This window comes from Balaenoptera physalus (assembly GCF_965194825.1).
Source record: "Balaenoptera physalus genome assembly, chromosome: 19".
NCBI lineage: Eukaryota > Metazoa > Chordata > Mammalia > Artiodactyla > Balaenopteridae > Balaenoptera > Balaenoptera physalus.
The window spans coordinates 9193138-9220209 of record NC_138900.1 but is presented as its reverse complement, the minus strand read 5'-3'; the positions used below and the strand labels follow the sequence as shown (position 1 = coordinate 9220209).

Below are 27072 nucleotides of genomic sequence, written 5' to 3'. Positions count from 1 at the left end.
GGGGGCAATGAGGCCGCATGGCACCCATAGCTGGGCTCCTGTCAGCCTCACCTGGTGGCCATCTGCCCACCTGTGCCCTTTGTCCAGACCGGCGGACGACCACCACAGTGAAATCCTAACATGAGTGTGCACTTCTCAGGCCTTCATCCTTCCTCAAGTGTTCATGGGGCCCTGACAGGAGCCAGGCCCTGTTCCGGGCACTGGGGAACAGCCCTTGATAAGCCAGGAGGTGGGCATTACTGACAGGCTCACTTTACAGGGGAGGCTGAGGCCCAGGGAGGTGCCAGGACTTGCCCAAGGACCCCTGGCTGGTAGGCAAAGAGGCCTCATAGCAAGCAGAGGGAGTCACAAGGGACTGGATACAAATTCTGATTTGTATCCTGCTGGGCCCTGAGCAAGCTCCTCGAGCCCTTGCCTCCATCTCTCGTCCTGTGTTAACGCGTGCATAATGCTCCGCTCCCCACTTTTTGAGGTTGTGGGGACCTAGTGAAATGGCACGTGAAGAGCTCTGAGGGCACATCCGACTACTGTGATTCAGCCACCGCAGAGAAGGGAGAAGGGAATGGACTCCTCCGGGCGCCTGCAGCGAGGGGTCAGGCACTTGCGTCTCCTCCTCTGGCAGCTCCCAGCAGGGCAGAGGCGTTCTGCGCGGGCACGTCCCAGGGTCTCCCTTCCTTCCCACTCCATGTAGGCCCAGGCATGGGGCAGGGAGAGAAGGGGGGCGTTCAGTACTCTGGGTTAGCACTTTGGCCTCACTACCAACCATCACACGGGGGGCGGGGGGAATGAGGAGCTGAACCGTCACATCGCTTCATCTGCTAGTCAGGGCTCGGCTGTAGCCCCTGGGGAGGGAGCGCTTAGGGACAGAAAGGAGGGGCACAGGGAGATTCGGTCCTTGCCCTCACTTCCGTCCCTCCACCCACACCCCACCCAAGATCTGGGCCCCTCTCTGCACCCCCGCCCTACCACGAAACCCCAACCCATCACATCCCCTTGCCAAGCTCCACCCACCCCTAGCAGAGCCAGTTACTCCTCCCCAAGAGTCCCCCCGTCCCCTCAATAGTCAGCACCGCCGCCCATCTTACTCCAAAGGGTTTATTGAGACAAGGTTCACAGGCAAGTCCAGGGCAGAGGGGATGGGGCTTATAAACAGGAACCTGGAAGGGGGCCCGAGGGCACGGGGTGGAACCCAAAAACGAGAGTGAAATAAATAGAGGAAGAGAGTGGAGGGTCAGGAGAGGAGACGGACAGACTATCACACAGTGATAACAACATGGGTGGGGGTGGGGCTCCATTAAAATCCCATTTATTTATACAGATATACAGGGAGTTATGGGGGACCCGGGGGACCCCACTCCACCCTCCATGCGCCACAGAGGGGCAAGAGAAGGCCATCTCTCCCCATGGGTGACCCCACGGGGGTTTGGGGGGGCTGCCCTTGGAGGAGTGTTGGGGGGAGGTAGGGACGGGCACCTGCCCCGAGGGCATCACCAGCTCCCCAGGCAGTTACTGGCCCTGGCGGCGTTGGGTAGTGTCTGGAAAGCTGTGCTGAGGGAACTGGAGGGGAGGGGGTTTACTGGGCGCGCTCCCGGGGTGGGCCAGGCCCGCACCTCCCCGGAGGACAGCCCAGCCTGCAGCTGGCTCCAGGGCCCCGGCAGACCCAGAGCAAGGGCATCAGGGGCTCCTCCCGGCACAGCTCCCACCCGGGTCCAGGGAGGTGGAAAGGAGGAGTCAGGGGTTCAAAGACAGAACCTGGCACCTTCTGGCGTCTTGGAAAAGCTAATCCCTAAGGACACCCAGCCCTGGCTGTACGGCCCCTGAGAAGGCAGCTCAGAGACCTGGAGTGGGTGTCAGGGTGAAGAGAAAATTCCCAGAGACCATCCTGGAGGGCGATTCCTGAAGGAGGCCACGCCCCGGCGGGATGCCCGGGGAAGGACGGGCCGAGGGGAGGGCCTCCTGGGGAAAGGGCCAGTTAGCACCACCAGGCTCCAAGGCAGGCAGGAAGAAGCCAGGCCTTGGGGCCTCCAGACCAAGGCTGGGAGTCACCTATGGGGGACAGAAGGGAGGGGAGAATGGACCATGACCTCCAGGGTGCAAGAGGCCAGGCAGCTCCAGCCCTTCTAGGCCCCAGCCCCTCCTCTGAATGCCCAGGGGCTACCTTGGCAATTCTCACAGGGCATCCCTACTAGGATTTCGGGTCTTGGCACCCTCTAGAAATGCCAGGCGAAGGGGTGTTTGTGAGGGCCCCATTGGGAGTGAGGATGCAGGGGGCTTCTGCCCTCCCAAGCCAAGCCTACCTCCCATCTGGCACCTCACCTCAGTCCCACCTGCCCAGCCCCGCTCCCCAGCCAGCGTGGCGGCCTGGGCGGGGCCAGGTGGGCATCATACGAAGACCTTGGCCAGGGCATCGGCGCCCGCGCTGGCGATGAGGGCCTTGCTGGGGTGGCAGGCGACAGCATGGATGGCCTCCTCGTGCTTCTTGCGGTGGGCCGTGATCTCCTGAACGCACGTCTTACTGTCCAGGCTCCACAGACGCAGGGAGCAGTCGTGGCCTGTGCACATGTGGGAGCAGGAGGGGCCGTCACCCAGCAGCTCCGGGTCCCCCCGCCTCCTTGCCCAGACCCGCCCCCCGAACCTGGCCTCGTCTGAAGGCCTGGGAGTTGGGTGGGGCTCGCTCCTCTGCCCAGTTGCCTCCAGATGCCCAGTGTGAAGGACTGCCCTTCTGACCAGCCTATCATCCAGCCATCTAGGCACCGAGTGTTCACTGAGCACCTACTGTGTCCTGCACTTGGGGGCGTGGTGAACAAAACAGGCAAATCTCCCCGCCCCTGTGGTGCTGCGTCCCAGTGTGCGAGAGACAGTAAACAAGAGAACAGGATAAACGAGGCCAGGTGGTCACAAGTGCTGTGAGCACAAGTCAGTCAGTGTGAGGACCGTGTGGCCCAGGGGGTAGGGCAGGGGGGAAGAACCTTCCCGGCAGCGGGGACAGCCAGGGGCAGGTCCTAAAGACTGACAGCCTGAGCAGGCAGGCGGGGGGTGGGGGGGAGTAGACTGCGCCAGGCCTTGGGGCCATGAGCCACTGCGGGGAGACGACCGGACTTAGGCGTTACCGGGATCCGGCGGGCTGCGGTGGGGGGACCTGGGCCCTGTACTGAAATTCTGCCTGGGCCTGGTCTCACTGACTGTTCCCTCAACCGGCGTCCTCCCTGGAGACAGCTGTAGCACCGTCCCGGGCCACCCTCGCCCTCCACTGCCACTGCTCACGCCTGTGTGTGCACTCGCTCGCTCACACCCGGGGGCAGGCTCAGTCTGGTCAGGCCTCCGTGATCGCCAGCGCACACCCTTCCCCCCCTGGGGAGCTTCAGCCCCTTCTCCATCCGCCCAAGTCCCAGCCCATCCCGTTGAGGTGCAGCCCCACACTCACTGGGGCTCAGTGCCTTTATCCACTGTACACAGCAGGTGCACCAAATGCTAAAATTTCTCGTGGGGACTGAGAGTCAGATAAACCTGAACTTCAATTCCTGCAACCCAGTGGGCTGTGACCAAGTGAAGTGACTTCTCTAGCCCCAGTCACCACATCCATGCAGTGGAATAACAGTACCAACCTCACTCAAATCCAATGAGATGATGCGGGAGAGGGCCTACAGTGGGCTCCGGGGCACAGTGCTTTGCTGTCCCCACCCTCGTGACCACTGCCATTCCAGCCACGGAGGGGCTCCAGGCCGCTGCTCGGACAGCACTCCCACCAGCTCCCCACCCTCAGGGAGCCCCCGGAGTACTCCCTCGGGACCAGAGCCTGGCTCTCTTCCTCTTCCTCTTCCTCTCCCCAGCCTGCCGGGAAAGGCACACGCCCTCACTCCTTAGGAGCCAGGAGGCTCCTGACTTACTTCCTGACATCAGGAATACGCCATTGGGGTCCACGGCTAGGCAGGTGACCGCATCCAGGTGGGCAACCATGGAGTGCACGGATTTCCCTGAAGGGAGAGAGGGTGGGCAGCAGGTTACTTTCCACTCTGTGCCTTGCCTGGGAAGGTGAAGGGGCTAGAAGGGACACTGAGCCTTCAACGTGGACACCAGGAGGTCTGCCATCTGAGCCCGGTTGACTCCTGCTCCCCGTGAGCACATGTGAAGGGGCGGCCAGGAAGGCTGGGCCTCACCTGTCCGGTTGTCCAGGAAGCGGATGCCTCTGTCGTCGTGGGCGGTGATGGTGAGGGGCCGGCTTGGATGACTCACCACCTGGTTGATCTGGGTTGGGCCTGACAGGAAAAGGAGGGAGAGGGGAAGAGGCCACGGGTGGGAGGGCATCAGGGAGACCGGGACAAAGAAAAGAGGAGAACCACCACCCCATGCCCGTCCTCTGCTTAGACGTCGAGCAGGGCTGGGCACGCCGGCCGCTCCCTCCTGGGCCCAGTGCTTCATCCGCGCAGTGGACGCTGTGTGGCCCCGGGGCGAGCGGGAGGGATGACAAACACGAAGACGGTCCTTCTGCTCCGCCAAGTGGCCCACGCGCGAGTCCCTCGTCATGTCTCTCCAGTCAGCCCTCCCGAGCACCCTGTGCCGTCCATAATGGCAGTGACCGGGACCTGATCTCCGTCCCTCTCAGAACCCCCAAGGGGGCAGGGCAGCCACCTTCCGCTGACTGGGCAGCAGGTCACCAAAGCCACAGGAGAAACTGGGGCCCTGGAGGCATTCCTGGGGCCCTTCCTTACCGCTGTTCCCCCGGGAGTCCAGTGTGAGGAGGGCACTGCCAGCCTCCAGGTCGTACAGGACGGTGTCGCCAGAGCGGAAGGAGGCCACGATGTGGGCAGGCTCGGTGCTGGTGAAGGCCACTGAGGTGGGGGTCCCGTGATCTGAAGGCGGAGGGGAGAGAAGGCTGCCTAACGGCCCCGCTCCTCCCTGGGTGCGGGGGGTGTGGGGGGCACGGGAGGCGCCCCTCCTCTGGGGGCCTCCGGCTCTGTACGGCTCCTGTGCCACCTGTCAGGGTCCTGCACGCCCCCATGTCCCCCCCACTCACCGCTGGCTGTGGGGAAGGTACAGAGGCAGGTTGGGCTGCTGCCGCTGGGGTCCCAGATGCGGACGGTGCCGTCAGCAGAGCAGGAGGCCAGGCGCTGGGAGGTGGGACTGAAGGCCAGGCCCCACACTGCGTCCCCGTGGCCCTCCAGGACGTGGCTCAACACGCTCGGGTCTGGACCCGCCGGAGGGAGAGAAGGGCTGCGTCAGGGCCGCCAGCCCCGGTCCCAGCCGGGACAGCCCCGGAGCACCAGTTCTGCCGAGACGCAGGCACTGAGCTCCAGCTGCCCTTTCGCCTGGCTTCGTACCCGAATCCTCACGCCCTCAGAGCTGCTCCCGCTCTGACCACTAGCTGTTCTGTGAAGGTTTTAGGGCTCTGAAGGCGCCCCAGAGTGGGAGCTCCAGAAGGTAGGGATTTCCTTGTTCCCTGCCGTCCCCAGAGGCCCGGGATAGTGCCTGGCACAAAGCCGCTGCTCGAGACATACCTTTTAGGACTTAGTTAAGGGGACGAGGGACAAGGGTGGCTCTGTGGCCCTGGGACCCTTTGCAGCCTGGCCCCTGTGGGTCAGCCCCACCCTCGGTCCCTGTGGTCTTTTCTGCCCAAGAGCACGGCCTTGCCCGGTCTCTCCAAAGCCCTCTGGTCGTTCCCACCATTGCCTCCCTGGTCACTCGAGTCCACACAGGTGCTCTGGCTGGGTCCTGCTGACACCCGACGTGTGACAACTTGCTTGGTCTAGAGCAGATACTGCCTGGGACTGACCCTTGACCTTTGAAAGGGTGAGACTATTCTTCAGAAAACAGTATACATTCTCTGAGAGGAGACACAGACCTCTAAACTCTGCCATGACAGCCTGTAGTACGGAGCCATGTGTGTGATCAAAAGCGTTATCAGAAGAGGCGTCAGAGGGCAGGCACACGGACAATGAACAGATGTGACAGTCTGGTCACTTCTCCACTTAATCTGAAAGGTGGCCCAAGGATACAGCCAAACTCCCTACAGCCTGGCCCAGCTAGAGTCTCCGTCTCACCTGCTCTACCTGCTCCCTGCCGGCTCCCTCCGCCTGACCATGCAGACGCGAGCAGAGCTGAGCGGAGAGCTGCCAAGGCCCACCACACCTTCGCCCGGGCTGGTCCCTGGCCCCAAAGCTCAACCCCAATCAGCTCCTCTGCGACACGCTCCCCCACCGCCCCCCTGCTGCCTCGCCTTGTCCCACCCTCGGGCACGTGCTGAATCGCCTTGGCCCATGCTTCACCAGACCGGGAGCCCTTGGCACGCACACCCCCAGTACCCAGTGTGAAGCCTGGGGGCTGCGGGAACCAAGAGGCCCCGGTGGCAGGTGGGTGGGGGAAAGGAAGGCAGGGGAGGGAGCTGTCCTCACCGTAACCGTCGTAGGGGTCCATGTTGAGGTCTGGAATCTTCCAGCTATGAATGCGGGCATCTGCCCCACCGCTGTAACAGTATTCACTGTGGCTGCCCATGGCTACTGCCAACACGGGGCCCCTGGAGGATACCAAGTTGGGTGAAGCGGGGAGACGAAAAACTCCAGGCTCCCCCTTCCCCACGGGACCCTGAAGTGCTCCACTAGCATTTTTCAAGGCTGGCAAAAAGGAATCCAGCGTCTGGACCTCTGGTGGTGCCATCCAGGCAAGGTGCCTGTCCCACTCCCCGCGTCTGTTTCCTCCTCCGAAGGCTGCGCTGAGAACCAGCTACGGGGGCACTGAAAGTCTGCAGAGCGCCAGGAGCGAGGTGGGGTGTGTGGAGAGGGTCACAGGGACTCAGAGCCCTCCTGCCACCCTGCCTCAGCCCCCAGGATGGCAGTGAGTGGGCCAAGGGGCAGGCTGCCTTTGGGGGCACTTCCCTACCTGTGAGCCCGGAAGGCATGGATAGGTTCCACGTCTAGCGCAGCATTCCTGGGGGAGACAGAGGAGCTGGATGTCGCTGCGGGCCCCTCATCACCCCGTCCCCTGCGCCCAGATGCCCTCCCCACCCCCCACCCTGGGGCTGCTGCTCTCACTTCTTGGCCGTGACCGCCTTCTGCAGGTTCCAGAGCTTGAGCGTGCCGTCCTCGGAAGCAGTGAGCAAAGCCGACTGGCTGTGATGGAAAGCCAGGGAGCGGATGCCGTCGTAGTGGGAGCGGAGGGTGAATTTGGGGTTCCAGGTCTTCTTAAAGGCATCCTTGCTGTCAGACAGCTGGGGTGGGGGAGCTGCCTCAGTGTCTGCTCGTGCACCCCAGCTGTCCTGCAGACACCAACTCCCAGCCCCACACGGGGCACCTCACAGACTGGCCTCCAGCCCGGCCCTCTCCCACTTCCTCCTTGTCCGCAGTGTCCCCTCCCTCACTCAGCAAGTGCCTGCAGTGTGCAGGGACTGGGCTGGCTTCTGGGGAGGCAAAGGTGAGCCCAAACCCTGGGGATCTCACCGTGCAGAGGGAGCCTGGGGGAGACAATCAGATCGTCTCCACAGCGCAGAGGATTATGACCTGCGAGCAGTGCCACGAATTACAAATGCACTGAGAGGAGGTGTGGGGCGGCCTGTCCTCCTCCGTGGGGGGTCAACAAGGCTTTCCTGAGGAACTGACAAACCACCAGGATGTAACCAGATAAGGGGAGGGGACAGAGGATGGAAACTGCATGTGCAAAGTCCCTGAGGCAGAGGCAGCAAGGGTGGATCCTGAGCCTGAGAGGAGGCCTGGGATGCAGAAAGCAAGGGAGAGAGCGGCAGGAGATGAGGCCAGGAGGGCTGGCCAGAGCCACAATAGTGGCCCACGCTCAGGAATGTGCAGCTCATCCCAAGCGACAGGGGAGCCCCAGAAGGGTTTAGAGCAAGGAAATGACACAGCTTCTTCTGGCCGCCCTGTGGGGGGGCTTGACTGGGGAAGACAAGAGTGCCTGTAGAGAGAGAGGTGAAGAGGTCCTGAGGGAAGTCTCCCAGGGAGAGGTGAGGCAGACCAGACGCTGCGGAGTGGAGATGGGGACAAGCACACAGTGGGGAGAGACTGGGAAGCCGAATCAATAGGCCTCTGAGGGAGAGTCCCAGAGACACTCCACAGGTCCTGGTGGACGATGGTGTCGCTCTCCAGGTGGGGTACCTGGGGAGGGCCGCTCGGGAAAGGAGACGAGCAGACTGTCAGTCAAGCCTCAGTGCTCTGCCCCAAGATGAGGTATACCCCTGATGAACCCCTTCATCTGGGCTCTGTCCCCCAAGGTCACCACTTCTGCCACAGAGGTTTAGGCCGGAGGGTCTACCCCATCCCATGCACGCTGCCCCGTGGGGGTGGGTCTCACCTCGGGGAGAGCAGAGCTCTGCAGCATGCTCCCTGCTCAAACCCTCCGCTCCAGTCTCGCTTCCCAACACCCCACAGCAGTGTCCTACCCTTGCTGGGATCACTTGAAATCTTGCTAGAAGCTGTGGTAAATGTCCTGCTACAGGAACATGCCCACACGTGCCGGTTTCAGAGATGCCCAGATAGCCAGAGGTCCGGCCACGGATCTCAGGACACTGGCCCTAAGGTCTCCCTTCATTCCAGCCCAACATACCAGATCGGCCTGATTTTTTGTTTTGTGGCTTAAAGTCACCTTCCCTTCCAAAGTCAGCTCAATTCTCACCTCCTGCACAGACTTTCTTACCCGAACTGCCGCCAGCCCAAGGCCCCCTTCCTCTGATGCTGTATTTTGACTCAGCACCCCCTTCACCCTTGCCTCCTGCCTGCGGTGGGTCCCGGACTTGAGGTGCATGGAAGCCCAGGGTGGGAGGGAGCATCGCCGGGAGAAGGAGCCTGGCAGCATGATTAAAACACAGGCGCCAGAGCCTTTTAGGCCAGGCACCTCGGTGACCGCAGTCAAGACCCACCGCCTGTCTGTGTCGGCACCCTCTGTGAAACAGTGAGCTGGCGAATGATCTCACATCGTCCTCGTGTGTGAGGGGCTGGGCACAGGCCGGGCACACGGTCAGAGCTCAGCCAGTCCCGGCACTGCGCCGACGCCTGATGGGGGCCTGTGGGGGGTGGGCACCCTGAGAACTTACATCACAGCTGAGGTCGTTGTCGTTGGTGACGGTGAGATCTGCCAAGTCCCCCAGGCTCACCTCCCCGCCCCCGATAGTGTCCATGATGAAAACGTCTGAGGAGAAGCCAAAGGAACCTGGTAGGGGGAGGGGAGGGAGGGCGCAGAGAGGGGCAGGGAGAAAGAGAGAAAGACAGAGAGAGGCAGAGAGAGAGGTAAGGAGTGAGAAAGAGAGACAGGGAGAGGACAAGATCAAGAATCACAGCTGGAAAGAAAGAGACAGACAGACAGGGCAGGACAGACAAAAAGAGAGGGAGACAGAGACAGACAGACGAACTTTTGGGACAGGGAGGCTGCAGACTAGAGGCTGGGCCTCGACCCTGAGGACACAGAAGCCCTGGGCTTAGCTCTGCAGCCTCCCTCTGCCGCGGGCCCCTCAGGACTGGGCCAGGGTGGAGGGGCCTCTTACCTTCGTGCGGCCGGGGCTGGGGTGTGCCGGGAGGTGGGCCGGTCACTTTGGGTGGCAGCCCATCCACATCCCGAAGGTCGGCCAGAATTCCCTGGAGTTTGACCCGCCGGCTTTCTGCAGGGACAAGGCACCGGGCAGGAGTCACTGACTGGTTCACTCAGCCACGTGCAGGCGATGCCTTCCCCACCTCCGAGAGCTCTCCTGCAGCTGCGGGGAGGCCGGGAAGCCCTGGGCTCTGGGTGCGGATGGCGGACAGGCAGAGGAGACAGACTGAGATGGGACCCTCCACGGGCCGCCCTTGCTGGGGCCTCAGTCCCCAGCCATCCTCCATGACCCCGAGGGCCTCGCAGCTTGGAGTCACAGGACAGGACGCGGCGGCTCTGCCCCGCCTGCCTCCCCAACTCCAGCTCCGCATCCTGTCCACCCCGCCCCCTCCGAGGTCGCCAACAACTGGCTGCTCGAGCGGAGGGCTGGAGGCCCTGCCTCAGGAAGAGCCGGGCCTGCCTGTGTCCCCACAGGGGTTTTCCAGGGAAGGAGTGAAGGCCTGGCCATCGTGGTGCAGGCCTCCCGCTCTCCTTGGCCACCCTCCTCTCAGGAAGTGTATCCGTCCGGTGGAGACCCTGGGGCAGGAAGCAGCTGCAGGCGGCTGTGTGTGCCCGCAGTGAGGAAGGTGGGCCAGAAAACCCCCAACTCACCCAGTTCATGGTGGGTCCCCTCTCCGGCGCACCGCCGGGGGTCTGCAGAGCCCTCTCCGTCCTCTCCCGAGCCCAGGAAATCAAATTCGTTGATGGCGTCCTCTGAGTCGTCCTCCTCGTCTTCGTCCTCCATTTCAGGAACCAGGGCCTTGGATGGAAGCTGGGGCGTGGAGACAACCAGCGGTCAGCGGCTCTTGCATGGGCCCAAGCCCACCCAGTCTCCAGGAACAGAGAAACCAAGGCTCCTGGCCTCGGCCCGCAGGGTCCGCCCCAGCCCCACACTTTGATGCCGTGCTCCCCCTGCTGGGAGCGTTCAGGGCTGCTCCTCACTGGAGGAGCTGCTCCCCCAGCCTCGCTCTGGAGACCCCTTGCGCTCCTGCTGCCTCCAGCAGTGATCCCCGCACAGGGCCCTCCTCCTGGCTTTCGCTCAGGCTGTTCCTGCTCCCCCATGCCCCGCCCCCCAGCACAGTACTTCTCATGAAAAAATGTCGGATAACATGACAGCCTGTTTCGGGGGCGAGGGAAGATATGTGTGTGTCTACGGGTGTGAGTGGAAGGAGGCGCTCAATCAAAGTGAGAACAGATCCATGGGTACAACAGTAATAATAGTGAACACTTACTGTGCCAGCCTCTCTGGGTTATTCAGTGCACTGAGTAAGCTTCACATATATGATTTCATAACCCCATGAATAATTACCATTATTGTAATTATTATCCCCATATTACAGATAAGGAAAACTGAGACTGAGAGGTCCAAGCCGTTCCTTATACACTAAGACGGCTCTAGGGTGTGAGATTACCTGAGGTTCTCCAAGTCTTCCTTATAACTTTCTACACTAGCTGAATTTTTGTTTTCTTACATAACAAGCAGGAGCTACTTTTAGAATGAGAGAAAACACCCCAATTCCTCCATTTTGAGAAACAGAATGCTGGGCGAGTGAATACTGAGTTTGCTATTTCCCACTGTCGGTCTTAACCAGGAGCAAGGACCAAATCATCCCGTTTTCCTCAATTCACAAGCTTGGACCAAATCCCAGGCTTGTGAATTTAGGAGCAGCATCACACCTGTGTTTCCCCACACGGACACCTTTGAGATGCAGCCTCATGAAGTGACATCTTGCGTATGATTCTTTACCCTCTTGTGGCGTAAGCATCACTGTGTTTTACATAAAGTGCCATCCGGGAGCTGTGTACTTGGCACTTCAAAGGCTGCACTTAAATGGCTTAAGGGAGTTTCAGAATTTTCAAATACAGTTTTGAATCCGAGTTCTGCTTTAAGTGCTTCGGAGACCACTGGTTCCAAACACCACCTCTTCCAGGAAGGCTTCTCCCTCCTAAGTGTTCCGTGCCTGGGCCCAGCCCCAGTCAGACTGTGAACTCCTCGAGGGCATGGCTGATGCCCCTCCTCCCGGAGGCTCAGCATCCCGAGCTGGGCCTGGAGGGCAGGAATGTGGAGCAGCTATGCTCAGGCTCAGGCACCGTGGAGGGCCAGCCTCTGGCCTGTGTGGGAGAAGGGGGATGGGACGTGAGTGCCTTCCTCTTCCTTCCTGGGAGAAGACCCAGGGTCAAGGTTCAGACAGCCTGCCCAGAGAGATAATGGCAGGGCCCAGTCCACGAGAGGGGCCCTATGCGGTTACGTCCTGCCATCACTGCCTGGGACTGTTCGTGCCAGGCCCCTGCCAAGCACTGCTAATACTGCTGCCGCCGAGCACCTGGCCTGGCAGCCACCGTGCAGCCAAGGGCTTTGTACACATGAACTCATTTTAATTAATTCCTCAACAACCCAGAGACAGGGACTATTAGCCCCTGAGACTGAAGCCAAGACAAAGAGAATCACGTGCCCACAGTCACAGAGCCAGGCCACGGCCACTCTGGGAGTCATGGGCAGGTCTTCTGAATCAGGGTCTGGTCACTGAAGGTCTGCGTGTGGAGACAGAGGGCTTGGGGAAGCATGGGACCCCTACATAACGAGCCACCTGACAGGGCATGTGGGACAGATGCGGTGACTGACGCAAAGGCCGAAGGGAGTACGCGATCATTTCTGATGGGAGGAGCGGAGAGGAGTGGGAAGGTTTCCCAGAGGAGGCTGAGGCGAGACCTGCAAAAGGAGTGAGAATCCCAACAGGGGGCAGGAGGGACCAGGCGTTCTGGACCAGGGAAGAAGTTTAGAGACCCCGGACTCAGTGACACCCTGCTTTTCCTGCAACCCCAGTGCTAGTATGCCGGCTCTGTGCATTCCATTCCCCTCAGTGCGTTCACTGTGCGCCTGACCTGCGCGGGACCCTGCGCCGAGCCACGCCGGGGACACTGGACACAGAGCTGAGGCCAGGACAGACCTGACACCAGACAGGGAGGACCCAGAATGGTCCCAGTCAGGACCCCACAGGAGCCTCCTGACCCTGTGGGGGGAAGGGGAGCAAGGGCGAGTCAGACAAGGCTTCCTGGAGGAGGGGGGTATCTGAGGTGAGTCTGAGGAGGGAGGGCTGGAGTTCGGGTGGGAAGGCCGGGTCAAGGAAAGCCCCTGAGGCCGTCTCCCACAGGCTCCCCTTCCCGGGCACGTGTCCCTGCATCCACTGTGGCACGTCACTCTGCCTCTGACTACCTAGAAGCCCGCACTGGCCCCAAGCTCCTCCACGCCGGGACCGGACCGGACCTCGGTGTCTCCATGTCCTCACTGCCAGCACAGAGCTGGGCCCATGGAGGCCCACATGGTCGTTTACTGGACAGATGAGACCCGGCCTCGCGTAAGGACGGTGCCATCAGGATGGCGGGAGCACGGGGCTCTGGCAGTTAAGGAGTGGGGGGAAATGCGGTGGGAGCCGTATCTCCAGGCCAAGCTGAGGAGATGTGGGCTCTACCTTGCGGGCAGTGTCCCTGGGCCTGGGTCCTGCCACCAACAGCAGACTGGACACTCACATCCTACAAAGTCCCACCTGGAGTCCCCCGACCTGGCTCCAGGCTGAGCCCTGGGCCCGGCCACATTCCCTCAGGGTGCTGGGGAGGGAACAGTAAAAGACTCGCCCAGTCCCCGCCTCGTGGAGCTCACAATCTACTGCAGGAGACAGAGGCAGAGTCACACCAAAACATTTCTAAGTCCAACTGTGGTCAGGCCAGCCGGAAGGAGAGCACACTGTGAGAGGGCGTCTCAGAGCTGGCCTAACCTGGAGATTCAGGAAAGGCCTCTCGGGAACATCTGAGCCCAAGGAGGGAGGATGGAGAGAACGACGGGGGTGCAGGTGGAGAAGGGGCCGGCCCTGATAGAAAAGACCTAGGCGCCTCCCAAGGTACCTGAGGCAATGGCACGGCGGGACAGGAGACGGGGACCCAGGGAAGGGACATGGTCAGGACACGGACCAGTCCTTAGAGGCAGCCCCAGAGCACTCACAGAGGCACTGGCTCTGCACACAGCAGGGGTCCGCTCGCAGCAAGGGGGAGGGCGCCCCCGAGCTCACGCGCTCACCTTCACGCGCTGCTTCTTGGGCTGCACGCTGTCCAGCTCATCGTCCTCGTCGCTGTCCTCGTCCTCGCAGTTCTGCAGGAAGGGAATCTGCTCCAGCACCGAGCCACCCAAGCGCTCTTTGCCGTCTTTGCCGGCCGCATTCCTGCCCACGACAGGGGGGCAGAGGGGGCATTAGTCCTGCCAGGCGACAAAGCTCAGATGGGAGAGCGCCGAGGCTCGGGGGCCAGAGCCTGGACCCGGCTCCCAGGAGCACCGAGCCCACCCTGACCCCAGAGGAACCTTGACTCTGACCACACGCAGGGCTTCAAGCCCAGCCTCTGCCTGACACACCCCAGCTGGAACCCTCACTGGGACCACAGTCCAGGCCCGACCCCTCATTGAGCTCTGACCCTCCCTGAGTTCCAGACTAGCCCCCAACCCTGACGGCACGGCCCTGGCACATGCTGAGCCAGAAGGAGAGCTGGACAGCAAAGCGCCACTGACTCAGCAGCCCCCGTTCCCACGGCCCGCTCAAACCGCGAGCACAGAGCAGGCAAGCGGTGGGGACAAGCCCAGCAAGAGGACCCGGTCACTCCACGGTCACTCCACGACCACTCGGGCCCCTCACGCCTGCACTCTCCCCACTGACAGACGGTGCTCCCCTGTCCAACCCGGGCCCGCTGTTTAACGGCTCCATCGGGATGACAAGTTTTAGCGAAGCAGGTTATTTTCCAAACCTGACTCCAGGGCAGAAAGGAGGGTAGAACTTGACGTTCAGATAAATGCCAACATCCTCCTTTTCTGCCACTGGGCTGATGCCCCAGAGAGTTCTTGTCAACTGCCCGGGTGGACGGCTGCCACTCCGCCGGGACGCTGCGCCCAGGCTCTCCTCCCGCTCGCCAGCTGCCTCGGCCTGGCCTCCTCTGCTGGACCGCCCCACGGCTCGGTCCTCGGACCTCCTCTCGGCACCATCGACACCCTCTGCCTCAGCGACTGCCGCATCCTGTGGCTTCCCAACCCGCCTGTGTGCTGGTGAACTGGAGGTGCATTTAGGAGTCAAGCGCCCCCACCCCTCGCGCTGGGGGCCAGACAGGCACCGCAAACTCCACTCATCCTCAACGGGCCCCTTGAAGCCCCCCAACCCTTCGTCTCCTGCATCTGGGTCAGCGCTGCTCCCAGCTGCTCAAACCACACCCTTCAGTCACCCCTACTTTCTTTTCCTCTCCCCCCACAGGCAGTCCTTTAAATAGTGTCGGCTCACCCTAAAATCCCACCGAGAAGCGGCCCCCTTCTCACCCCTCCACTGCTAATGTCCATCATTTCTTACCTGGACGTCTGCAGCAGTCTCCTACCTGGCCTCCCGGCTCCCACCCCGACCCTCCGTCAGCCTCTCCTTCTCCAAGCAGACCAAGTATATCAGATGATGTCACACCCCTGCTCGAAACCATTGGCTTCCCACAACCCCAGACTCCAAGCTCCTTCTCTTGGCCCGTGAGGGCCCGTGTGATCTGACTCCTGAGATTTCAGCGCACCGCAGACCACAGCCCCCATGTGCTCACGCCACTGCAGCCACACCGGCCCCTCTGCCCGCTCCCGAACGTTCCAGGCCCTTCCCGTCCCGGAACCTCTACACTTGCTGTTCCCTCCGCCTAGAACATTCTCCTTCCAGCTGCTTGGGTGGGTTAGCCTCCACTCCATGCAGTTCTCTGCCCAAATGTCACCCCATCCGAAGCAGTACTACTTCTCCCATCATTCTTTCTCACTGCGTTTTATATAACACCTCACGTCACCACCCATTAAGTTATTTATTTTGACAAATTACAATTACTGATGAGAGAATGAACAAATGAGAGCTCCCTGGGGGCGGAGACCACATGCTGTGCCCCCCTCACCCCCTGGTCCTGGCATGTGGCCCGGGGTCTGCTTTCAGCAGGGGCTCGGTGTTTCCTGGGGAGCACACATGCCTGAGCCTCAGGGGGGGCTGGGCCAGCGGGAGCTGTGGTGCACGCCAGCACCAAGGCAACGCCAGGGGAGGGGAACCAAGGGGAACCCAGGGGAACCCAAGACAGAACCTGGACACCCCACAAGGAAGGGACAGAGGAGCCCACGATACACTCCAGGAAGGAAGCGGCCCCCAGAGCACGGCTGACTTCCTCAGGACAGAGAAGGCACATAGGGATGCGCCCGCCAGACCCAAGGGCTCACCTCTTGATCTGCTCCTCGATCTGTTTCACCAGCAGCGACTCGCCGCCGCTGAGTCCCCCGGCGCCCGGCGTGGCCCTGGGGCCGCCTTCGCTGGGCTCCATGGCCCCGTTGAGCTCCAACGAGCGGCCCAGTAAAGAGCGCACGCGCTTGGACCGCATGTCCAGGATGGTGTCGGTGTAGCCCACCTCTTCCAGGTACCTGCGGGGAGGCAGAACCAGAGCAGGTCAGGGACCTTGTGGCTTCTTCATACACTGCGGGGGGCCGATGCAAATTGGGCCAGGCTTTTTGGAGGAGCAACTTCAGACTATACATCAAAATTTCAAAGAAGCATACCCCTGACCCCGCCGTTTCCCCTTTGAGACTATTTCCAGTGGAAGCCTTTCTACACGGGCACAGTGCTGTTACAGATGCTCATGGAGACACTGCACATACAGGTGAGCCAAAACGCAGGGGCCAAACTACACGTTCGCTGCTGAGGACTGTGGAAGCAAATGACTGCTGGGACACTACGCACAAGATAAACGGAGCAGAGTGCCAAGGGAAGAGGGCCATGATTAACAGTGGAACAAAAACTCTAAGTTAGGTGTTCCTTACAATTCAAGTGTTTGTGGGAAAAAAAGAACGTGCATATAAGTATAGACCACACACAAACACACATTTGTATCACGCCCCTCGCTAGGCCTAGAGAGAAACACACTAAACTTAAGAGCAGTGACCTCTGGAGAGCGAGATTGGGGATATTAATAGGAACTTCTGGCATTTACTCTACTCACTTCTACGAATGAGCATTTATTACTTCTGCAATTACAAAAACTGAAGCCAGCTGGGACTGGTCTAAAAGCTGAAAAACGGGAAAAAAAATCAACTATCAGTATCTATGGTTTCAAAAGACTGGAGACAGAGAGTCCCATGCTGGTCCTCAGGAGGCGCCTCCAGAGCCTCTTCTGTTGAGCCTGCCCCTGCCCCTTTGGGAACATCAGACAGCGCCTGCCTTGGCCTGCTGTCTGGCCTGCTGTCTCACCTCAGGTGCCTGTGTGTGTCCAACGCTCCCCCTCCCCACCAGTGGAGGGGCAGGAAAGTGTGGTGTGGAAGGAGTTGGGCTCTGGGGACAGGCTGCCCGAGATCACACCTCAGACCCTCCGCTGATTAGCTGTGACCTTCCATGAACAGATACCCTCTCTGCCCCTTGGTTTTTTCATCTGTGAAAACGAGGGGAATGCTAGCAGTTACACCACACGGGGGTTTATGTGAGGAATCCTTGTGTGCAAAGCGTTTAGCACAGTGTCAGGCTCATAACAGGTACCTGGCAAGCGTCGCCTGTGATGATCTTTCTGTTGTCACTGTTTGCACACCCTTTAAGCTAGCAATTGCACTCCCAGATATTCAGCTTAAGGAAATCAAGGATATGGACAAATAACTTCCTGGTGTTTGTCACACTGTCTACTGAAAAAACACCTTCAACGAAATACACAAGAAGAGACTGGCCATAGGAAGTTATGATTATCCACGTGACAGATTACTATACAGGTCTTGAAATGATGCAACATAACTAATTTATGTGGGAAAATGTTCACAACACTTAGCAAAAGCAATGCATTATGAAACACTGTGAAGGGGGAGCCCCGACTTTTATAAAACACACACACACACACACACACACACACAAATACATATCCATGGAAGAGAAAGCATATGTGCCAAAATGTTTACAGGGGCATGAAATTCCTTGGGTGGTGGAATTACGAGTGATTTTTATTCTTTTCTTTCTGTTTCCCTATGTTTCCCAAGTTTTCTAAAACGCACACATCTCTTTAATAAAAAACAATTTAACATTACCCCTGGGGAAAAAAGGCACAGAGGCACTTGGGGTCACTTTCCAAGAGTGGGGATCCCCCCACACCTGCCTCCTGCAGGGAGTCTCCCCTTGCTCTCCCCGACAGGGTGACGGGCCGGCTCAGCTGTGGCCAGCAGGGATCCTGATAGCTCAGGGTCCCCAGTGGGGATAGGAAGGACTGTGGAGTCTTCGGGCTCATCTCTCAAGCCAAACATGCCTCCTCCCCCCCAGCCCCCACCCTGCCCTCCACACACTCACTGTCGGAGAAGCTGCCGCCCCTCTTTCCACACCAGCGGGCTGTTCTCCAGGGTGACCGACTCCAGCGGGCCATTGGAGACTGCAGGGTGGAGAGAAGGGAGGCGGGCTGTCTTGGTCAGGGCACCACCACGCACCCATCACCTCCTCCACCGTCCTCACCCTCACACCCAAACCGGTCACTGGGGAGCCCCTTCCTGAGAGCGTCTGAAGCCTCCCTCTGCCCCTGTGCTCCTCCTCTCTAGTCTCTGGGTCACTTCCCCAACCATTCCCAGACTACCCTCAGACTCTACTTATGTTATTTTCCCACACGAGAAATGGGCTCAGTTCTGAGCGAACGGGCAGACTCGACCGCGTCCCAGCCTGGCTCTGCCGCTTCCCGGCTGTGTGGCCTTGAGCAGGTTAGTTTACCTGAGTCTCAGTTTCCTCTTCTGAGAAACAAAGTAAATAATCTCAGCACCTACCTCTTCGGATTGTTGTGAGGATTAAATGAGACAATCTGTTTTATTCATCGAATATTTATCGGGCACCCACTATGTGCCTGGCTAGGTGCCTGGACTACATCAGTGGACAAAACCTCCTGCCCTGGTGGAACTCACACTCTGGCCGGAGGAGTCTGACATGAAGAACGATCACCGCCAGCCTGGCTCGAAGGCCCTGACCCCGTGAACACACCACGCTCCTTCACGTCTCCGTGCCCCAGCACACTCTTCCCTCTACCTGGAGTGCCTTCCCTACTTCCCTGATGATGAACTGATGCCTCCTTCCACAGCGCAGACTGTCGGGCCTTGTGTGTCTGTCTATCTCACACAGGGACAGCAGGCAGCACTCCCAGCCTTCTTCACCCCCTGCCCCCACTCCCCCGAGCGCCCAGCACAGGCCCTGGCAGAGCAGCCTATGGGGGAGGGACGCTGAGAGTGAGACCCAACCGCTCCCCACCCCGGCCAAGCCTGCTTTCTGTGGAGCACGGTGAGAGAGACGTGGCCCATCTCAGCTTTCCTCTGTCACATTCGGCTTTGTTGGGAGGGGGCAAGAGGGGAGGATCGGGGGTGGGTACCTTGTTCCGACAGTTCTGGTTTCTTCTCCCCTTGGTTCAGGTCTGTCCCGAATTTCAATTTATGATATTTGGCCCTAAAAGATCAAGCGATTAACCAGTGAGAGACACGGAAGAGTAGACGGGGCCAGCCCCCACCTCAGGAATCCCAAATCCCAGGTTCTCTCTAATCAGCTCTCCTCCCTCTGAAGCTGAGCTGCCCGATTAGGAAGCAGCCCAGGCGGAGGGGGCATCACGGATGGCACTGTGAAGAGCCCACTCTTTGGAGTCAGGCAAACTGGGTTGCTATCCCAGCTCCAGAGTCCCTGAAGAAGTCCTCACCCTCCGGAAGCCTCACCTGTACCCATTAGGCCACTGGAAGGGATAAATGAGACAATGAATACATGGCGTTTGGCACGCAGTGCGCCACCACCATTACGAATACTGTTATCAGCTGTTTACCCTGAGTCCCACCCACTATTTCCTGTTCTGTCCCCCTCTCCTGGAACCATGCAGGACTGGGTGACGGGGAAGAGAACGCTTGATCCCAAAGGCTTGATCCCTGAAGGCAGGACGGGGGACAGCAGGGCTCACCTTTCCTGCTTCAGTGCATATTCTAACATCTTGATCCGCCGCACCAGGTCTGTCTTGAGATTCTCTTGCCCCTTCCTTTCTCCCTGGAGGAAGGCCACCTGAGCCTGCGGGGGGCAGAGAAGGAGACAGGAAGACAGCAGGGCTCAGGCTCACTGACATGTGTCCCTCACTCACTCAGGGACAATCAGCTCCAGCCCTGCCCCCACAGCGACACCCAGCAGCCACTTCTTCAGGCGTGAAGACCCTGAGCCAGGGTTCCACGGAGCGGTGAAAGGGTGGCTGGATCTGTCTCCATGTCACCCGCAATGAAACAACTGAAGAAAAGCCCTTAACCCCTGAAATTAAATAGGGACAGCCTGGGCCTAACTTGGTCCCCACCTCTGGGGAGGAGGTGGGCCAGGGAGGTATTAACAGCCCTGGGCGCCTCCTCCCCTCCCCAGGCAGGTGCTGTCCCTAAGGCTGCTGGTGGAGGTGGCGTGCCACTACTCCTACCAGAGCATCTGTCTCTGGGAGGCGTGGGAAGCTACTTCTGGCGTTTAGGGATAAGAGTGGGCGGCTCGGCTCAGCTCCCGCTGCAGCGCAAAAGCTTCCCCACCCGACCCCCACGGTGGGGACCAACCTTTCCACTGGAGTCTGCCCAGGGTGAGGGAGATGTGCCACAGCCACGACCCAGGGCCCCTGCCAACCACTTCACACTGTCTGCTGGCATGGGCTGCCCCAGTCTGCTCTGGTCTGTCAACAAGTCTTTTGGAGACATTGGGCCAACGGCCTTTGAGGCAGGATCTTGGCCCTTGACCAGGCTCCGGAAGCCCAGTGCCAAAGCCCTGAGCGCAGGGCTCCTCCCTGGCTTCTCCCCAAGGCTCCTCTGCTCCAGGCTTGGCTCTGCCACTTACTCGCTGCATGATCTTAGGCAGGTCATTGGCCCTCTCTGAGCCTCCGTTTCCCCTCACGTGTTAAATTCTTCTCAGTCCAAAGCCTGGCACAGAAGAAAGGCTAACAAATGCCAGCTCCTACCTCTTATTATTTTTATTCTCCCTGTCCGTTCTTCTAGAATCTTGAAATGGGCCCAGTTCTTTAAGAGAGCTAGGATCCCTCTGAGACCTGAGGCCCATCGAGCAGAGCTGTCTGTGGCTTATAGGCCTCTTGCCCCACAGGCAGCTGAGCCTTCCTGGAGCCAATCCTCACACATCAAATGCTTACTGAGGAACTTCAACAACTCCCCCAGAAGCCCCCAGTCGCCCCAGACACCTTTTCCAGGCGGTGAACATTCCCAAAGCCTCGCGCTCAAGGACTGTCCGTTGTTGGCGGCCTCTCAGACGCCCATGAATATGCCTCTTCCTTGCCTTGGGGCTCAAAGGGCCCTGACCTATCTGCCCCCAGCACTTGCAGCACAGCACAGCCCTGTGCCCACAGGCTGCCTATCACCCCTGTCCTGCTCCAGGGACCAGGCCTCTCCCGCAGGTTAGCAAAGAACCAAATGTGTGCTAAGTATTGCCAAGCACTGGCTAGGGCCGGGGGCCAGGGAAACAGGCACACTCAGACACCTCTGGTGGCGCCATAAATTGACAAACCCTTCCGGGAGGGCAATCTGGCTATATCCACAAACTTGTTAAATGCACATTCCTTTTGCCCTAGCAGTTCCACTTCTAAGGAATTTACCCCACAGGCATAATTGCAATGGTAGGCTTCCTTCTGAAAAAATAAAAAGGCATATATGTATACTAATGTATGGCAAAAGTATCATTCATTCATTTATTCACTCCACAAATATTTATTGAGTCCCAACTATGTATCAGATACAGTTGTGGACAGAGGATACAGCACTGAACAACATGAGGTTTATATTTTAGAGGATGATGTGGGAAAAACAACGAATAAATACACGTCACAGGTATGCTATGGAAAAGAAACCTCATCTGTCCATTGAGAGAAAGGGACTCCCCCCAATACTTTTTTCTTTCTACACTTTAATCAGCATATACGTACATACACACCTAAGGCCAGACAGGCGGACTCATACATGATCAACGTCTCGGAAGTTTGAATTTCTGTCCTTTGTGTACCTTCTCAGTCACCCTGAGGTCTACTCTGTCCATGAGTTGTTAGAAGGTGGGGGAGTGGTGGAGAAGAAAAGGTCGATCAGCAAATACAAGTCCGGGGTCACGGCCTGCCTGTGCCCTCACCCTTCTGGGCTTCCGTCCACGAGCTTCTGTTTCCCAGTGCCTGCGTGGCCTGCTGAGCCCACACGCGTTCAGTATCTGACACTGGTGACCGCCTGTGACGGGCCAGGTTCTATGTGAGGTGCTGGCGAAGGAATGGAGAAGACGAGTGCCTCCTGTCCCCGCAGAGCCCTCAGTCTGGCTCAGGCGACAGACAAGAGCAGCCACAACTACAGGACATGACTAGGATCCCAGGGAGGGAGCAGAGGTTAGGGGAGGGACACCCAACCCACTTCTGGAGTGAAGAAGTGACAGTTCAGCTAAGACCTGAAGGCTGATTAGCAGTCGGCCAGGGGCTGGAGCGTGCAGCTGGCCGAGGCCAGAGAGGAGGGTGGCAGGGTCGGCTTAAGGAACTCTATAAAGGCCAGTATGGCTGCATTCGAATGTGTAAAAGGGTTAGTGAGGAAAATCAGAGAAGCTTGCAGGCCCGACAAAGGATCGCAGGCCATGTGAGCAAGTCTGAAATTCATCCTAAGAGCACAGGGGAAGCTATGGAAGGGTTTTTCAAGCAGAGAAGAGATATAATCAGATTTGCATCTTACAAAGGTAATTCCACAAGCTATAAAGTGGAGAAATGATAGCTGCAGGGGGCAAGGGGAGGGCAAAGCTAAAGGCCAAGAGACCAATCACAGAAGGAGGCAATCCCAGGAATCCCAGGGAGAAATGACGGGGGCCCAGACTAGGATCAGGCAGGGGGGCAATGAGTGGATTTAAGGTATTAAGGAGGTGACCCTCACCTGTGGGGGAAGAAAGTGGAGTCGAGGGGCAGAAAGCAGGGTCCACAATCACGCTCAGACCTCACACCTGCTCAGCCTCCCGCACCCCCTTGCCCCACAGCAAGCCCTGATTTCCCTTCTCCTAATGATGATGCAAGAATCTCACACTCTGGGGGACTTCCCTGGCAGTCCAGTGGTTAGGACTCCGCGCTTCCACTGCATGGGACACGGGTTTGATCCCTGATCGATCGGGGAACTAAGATTCTGCATGCCGTGCGGTGCAAAAAAAATCTCACTTTGCTCTGTGGTCCTCTTCCCAGTTCCTCTGGCAAAGAAGGGAAAAAAGAGAACCAGAAACATGTGGCTGAAGTGTCCCGAGTTGGCGGAATACCACAGAGAGGGGAAGTGCTGGTGGCCAGTCCCTCCCACCCCGCAAACACCAGCAGCCGAGGCTGCCTGATCTGTTGGCAGGTAAGGCTGGGATCTGGAAGTTTTCTACCCACCACGTCCACCCACTGCCACTCGGAGACAGGGCCGCCGCCTCTCCTCCGGCTGTTCCCGCTCCACCCAGGCGGCATGGAAAAAGCTTCCGGAGGGGCCTGAGCATCTCCGTCCTCCCGGGGGCCGCTGATGACTCTCTGCACCCCAACCTTTCTGTCCCAGCCCGCTCCCCGTCCCCACTCAGTCCCATCTGGCCCTGCATCTCCTGCACTCCACTCGTCCTCCCCAGGGTCTGGGGGCTCCTGGCAGGGTTGAGTCCCCACGGATCCCCCAGAGCCCCTTGTGAGGCTGGCAGTGGAGATGGGCCAGCTCCATACCTTCTCCACCAGCTGCTCCTACATGAATGTCCAGTTCAGGCCCCGCCCCCAAGGTCCCTCTTGTCCTCAAAGAGCTCGCTCCCCTTTGCAGAAGTACCAGAGACCGTGGGCAAAGCCACGTAAGCAAAGACTCAACTGCGTCAGTGTGTACAGTTCTCTGTAACCTCCTGCACAAACCAGCCTTCTCTATTAGCCTGGAAGTTTCTGAAGGGCAGAAACCGCATCACCTCCTTCTGAGAATCCCCCTACCTGGCAAAGTCCTGCTTATTATCAGACCACGTTGATACCACCTCCCTGCTCCCATCTTCGGGCGCCTCCTGGCAGGACCTCACGAGAGGCTGCCTTTTCTGCCGCTCCCCACACGCTGACTGCACGTGGGTCCTGTGCCAGGAGCAGCTGCACGCAGCTACTTGGAGAAAAGGTATTCAGAGTTTATCAGAAAAATCTGACGCAGTCCAGGCCTTAAAGGGTCTCACAGGAGAAGTCACACCTCCCTAAGTGATAAGGGCTCAAGTAGAAGCGTATAAAAAGGGGTGCTGCTGCTGGGAGTGTAAACGTGGGGCGACTTGGCACAACTAATCACTCCTTTATAAACACATCTATTCTACCATTCCACCCATCTATTCTGCTGTATACTCACGGGGAACCCAGGGACATTCACTGCAGCCACTTCCAACGGGCAGAAACGGGAAACAACCTAAAAGTTCAGCAAGAGGGCTCAAACTAAATGAGCTGCGGTACAGACACCAGTGGAATGGAGTTTTCAAAAATAATAAGATCTCTCTCTGCTGATATGAAAGGAACACAAAGACACATGAGTATGTGGAAAAAAAAAGTCACCGAATGATGCATGTAGTATGATCTCATATATTACACACATAGAGGTGAATTACTTTCATAGCAATAGCAGTTGGGGGGGGGACTTTCCCTTTACACTAGCGTGTGTGTGTGTGTACACATCTATACACGCAGACGCTTCTGAGATCTTTGAATTTTTACTAATGTAACGGAACAAAAGAAAATAAAAGTACAAAGTAAGAGATGCTGGAGCCTAGACAAAGAAGAGCCTAACTGGGTGCTATCCACAACTTCCTCTCAAACGCCAAGAAGGACCACTAAGTGCGGGAACAGACACATCTTTTCTCTTGTTTGTCTCGAAGATGAGGAAGCGGGGTGGTGAGTGCTGTAGGGTACACTGGTCTGTTACGAGCGCTGGATGATCCTGGGGAGGCCACTGGGTTTCCTTGGAACAGGCTTCTCATCTGTCCTGGGCGTCAGAGAGGTAATAATACATGGGCTTGAAAGCCCACAGACCACCCCTGCCACCCACAGGCTGTGACCCTAGATAAATCACTGACCTTCTCAAAGCCTCCATTTCCTCTTCTGATTATTTAAAATAAAAAGGGGGTGGTGGTGGAGGGGGAATAATATCACTTACCCTCCCAGAATGTTGCAAGGATTAAATGATACCATGTATCTGAAGTGCCTAACACAGTGCCTGGCACATAATATGTGCTCAACAAACAGCAGCTGCTATCATGATTGCTAAGTGAGGGCAATGCCATTGGCCCTGCCTCCATAATGGGGTACTGAGAAGATCTAATAAGATGTACCCTGGGAAAGGGTTCTGGAAGTAGAGATGGGACACCAAAGCAAGGGGTACTTACATAAGGATTTCTCTCCCACCCAAACCCCAAGCCTCAGCCACCACACAGCTAAGATCCCTACTGGGGTGGGAGAATTGTGGGATGCTCTCTTTATTCACCCTAAGGACAAAATTCTAATCCGGTATTTACTTGGGTTCCCACCTCAACTAGATAGGAAACAGCAAATCGGAAGGGGAAAGACGAGCTGCTAGAAGCAGGTACTGACTTCTGCTAATAAGGCCCCAGCCCAGGGACCCTTCAAATCCTCACAACTCTGATACCCAGGCTCCTCATGACACTCTGCCAATCGACCCACACTTCTCAAGGTCACAAAACCCAGTCCAGCCTCAGCCTCTTCCAATCACCATCCGAGGGCACATCCCTCCCCCAAGCTACTCCACAAACCATAGGGTCCTTTCCCAGAAACTTCCACAAACACCTCCCCCCAGGATCCTTCTGCGATGCTTCCTGTGGCTGCATTCCTGCTCTACAAAATGCTCCCCCTGCCATCCCTCAGGTTCCCCGGATTCCTCCTCACATTCTCCATCCCGCCTCCCATCTCCACAGCTGGACATGTTTGACCCTCCCCCACTCCAGTTCGGGGTTCTCCATCCGACTTCCTACACACTTCCCATCTCAGGGCGGGAGTCCCCCACTCCTCCACACCCCCAAAGAGTTCCAGCTCTCAGGCTCTTCCAACACAGGTTCTTGGGGCACATCCTGGCCCCGTCCGTGCTTCCGACCCAGGGACCCCCTCCCCTGCCCTCCGAAGCCACACCTGCCAGGGCTCCCCAAAGTTTCCTCCTCAGAGGGGAGGGCACACATCTTCATCGGGGACCCCCCGACACCTTGCTCTCATCCCCCGAGTCCTCAACACAGCGTCTTTCAGTCGCTGCTGTCCAAACGCTCCGAAACACACCCGTCCCGAGCTCCCTGACTTCCTCTTCCGACTCACCCGGGTTACCCGCCCCAACCCGCTCTCGCCCCCAACGGATCCCAAGTTCCCCCGACGCCCCTCTCTCCCACCCGGGGCCCAGCGGGCTCCACCTCCAACGCGCACCTGGTCGGGGACGGAGTGGGAGTCCCTCGGCACCCTTGGAGCTTTTTGCTCACTCGCATACAAGACTCCTCCATCCCCTCTCATCACCCTTTGCTGAGTTCTCTTGGGGTCCCCTCGGGGCCCCGAGGCCACTCTCTCAGGAACCCTTCTGCCGGTCCGTTCACTCCCACTCCCACTTCCAGCCGGTTCTGCTCCCCTGCGCCCCTTCTCTCGGCGGCCGCGGTCGGGCCCTCCCGGCCCTGGGCCCCACTCCCGCCTCCAGCCGCCCGGGTGCCCTTAGGACCCCCCTCGGACGGCCCCTCACTCCGTCTCGGGGCCGGTCGCGGTCCCCTCCCGCCCCCCCGGCCGTCCCGGCGGCCATTGCTCCAAGATGGCGGCGGCGGCGGCGGCGGCGGCGGCGGCGGCGGCGGCGGGTGAGGCCGGGCCGGGCCGGGCCGGGCCGGGCCGGGCCGGGCCGGGAGGGGGGTCGGGGGTCCCGGGGCGGTACTCACCTGCAACTCGGCGCGCTCGGCCTCCCAGCGGGCCTTCTCCGCTTCGAAGCGCGCCCACTCGTGCTGGATAAAGTGTAGGATCCCGGGCAGGCTCAGGGGCTCCGGTCCCGCCGTGGGGCCGGGGCTCCCTCCACCGCCGCCTCCCTTAGCAGCCGGGCCGGGCCCGGGGGCGGGGGCAGAAACCGGGGCCGCCCCCGTCGGGCCGGGACCCGCGCCGGAGCCGAGCGGGCGGCAGGAGGAGGCGGCGGCGGCGACCGCGGCGGCCGCTCGCTCCTCCATCATGGAGGCCCCGGGGCCGGCCCGCGCGCCCGCTGTGCCTCGCGCGCCTGCGCGGCCGCGCCAACAGTCGCGCGCGCGCTTGGTGGGGGCCGGGGGGACCGGTGACGGGAACGAAGTCGGACGCGCGCCTCGCCCACCCGGGTCGACCCCGAAGGCGCGCGCGTTGCGGTGGGGGGGAAGGGGGCGGGGCGGGGCGGGGCGGGGCGCGCGCCCGAAGGAGGGCAAACGCGACCCAGGCCCGGCGCGAGGGTTGCCTTAGGGAAGCGCGGGACTTAAGGAGGGGCCGCTTTTTGCCCCTCTCCTCACG

General features: G+C 59.3%; 2 protein-coding genes across 5 annotated transcripts in view; one reads left to right on the top strand and one right to left on the bottom strand.

The window, feature by feature from the left end:
• Positions 1 to 27072, top strand: part of FKRP (fukutin related protein) — a 37664-nt gene that overhangs the window by 1629 nt on the left and 8963 nt on the right. The window contains exon 1 of one of the 3 annotated variants that reach the window (XM_082438255.1): positions 19667 to 26408. The exons of 1 other annotated variant lie outside the window; for it this stretch is intronic. In XM_082438255.1, the coding sequence (XP_082294381.1) occupies positions 25509 to 26408 (900 nt within the window). In that variant the 5' untranslated portion in view covers positions 19667 to 25508. Of the gene's footprint in view, positions 1 to 19666; positions 26409 to 27072 lie in introns of those variants that run through there. One more of the 3 variants, XM_082438256.1, reaches the window with a different exon arrangement.
• On the bottom strand, positions 1279 to 26824 carry STRN4 (striatin 4). 2 transcript variants are annotated; one of them, XM_082438241.1, is made up of 18 exons: positions 26487 to 26824; positions 19537 to 19640; positions 18967 to 19040; positions 17913 to 17991; positions 15821 to 16018; positions 13637 to 13778; positions 10177 to 10336; positions 9482 to 9595; positions 9035 to 9129; positions 7026 to 7201; positions 6874 to 6921; positions 6390 to 6511; positions 5015 to 5185; positions 4710 to 4850; positions 4158 to 4256; positions 3888 to 3974; positions 2317 to 2552; positions 1279 to 2046 (listed from the first exon to the last, which is right to left on the bottom strand). In XM_082438241.1, exons 1-17 carry the CDS (start codon positions 26766 to 26768, stop codon positions 2383 to 2385), a joined length of 2262 nt encoding a protein of 753 aa, XP_082294367.1. In that variant the 5' UTR covers positions 26769 to 26824; the 3' UTR covers positions 1279 to 2046; positions 2317 to 2382. The 2 variants fall into 2 exon arrangements, with proteins under 2 accessions (XP_082294367.1, XP_082294366.1); XM_082438240.1 differs by having other exon boundaries at positions 9035 to 9150; positions 26487 to 26823.

What these genes read in the sequence shown, in the direction of transcription:
- STRN4 (XM_082438240.1), bottom strand. Translation starts at nt 26,768, where the DNA reads ATGATGGAGGAGCGAGCGGCCGCCGCGGTCGCCGCCGCCGCCTCCTCC. An exon ending in CCGAGCGCGCCGAGTTGCAG is followed by an intron (nt 19,641 to 26,486) that starts GTGAGTACCGCC and finishes TGCCCCCCGCAG; the next exon opens with GCTCAGGTGGCCTTCCTCCA. An exon ending in GGACTCCCGGGGGAACAGCG is followed by an intron (nt 4,257 to 4,709) that starts GTAAGGAAGGGC and finishes TTTTCCTGTCAG; the next exon opens with GCCCAACCCAGATCAACCAG.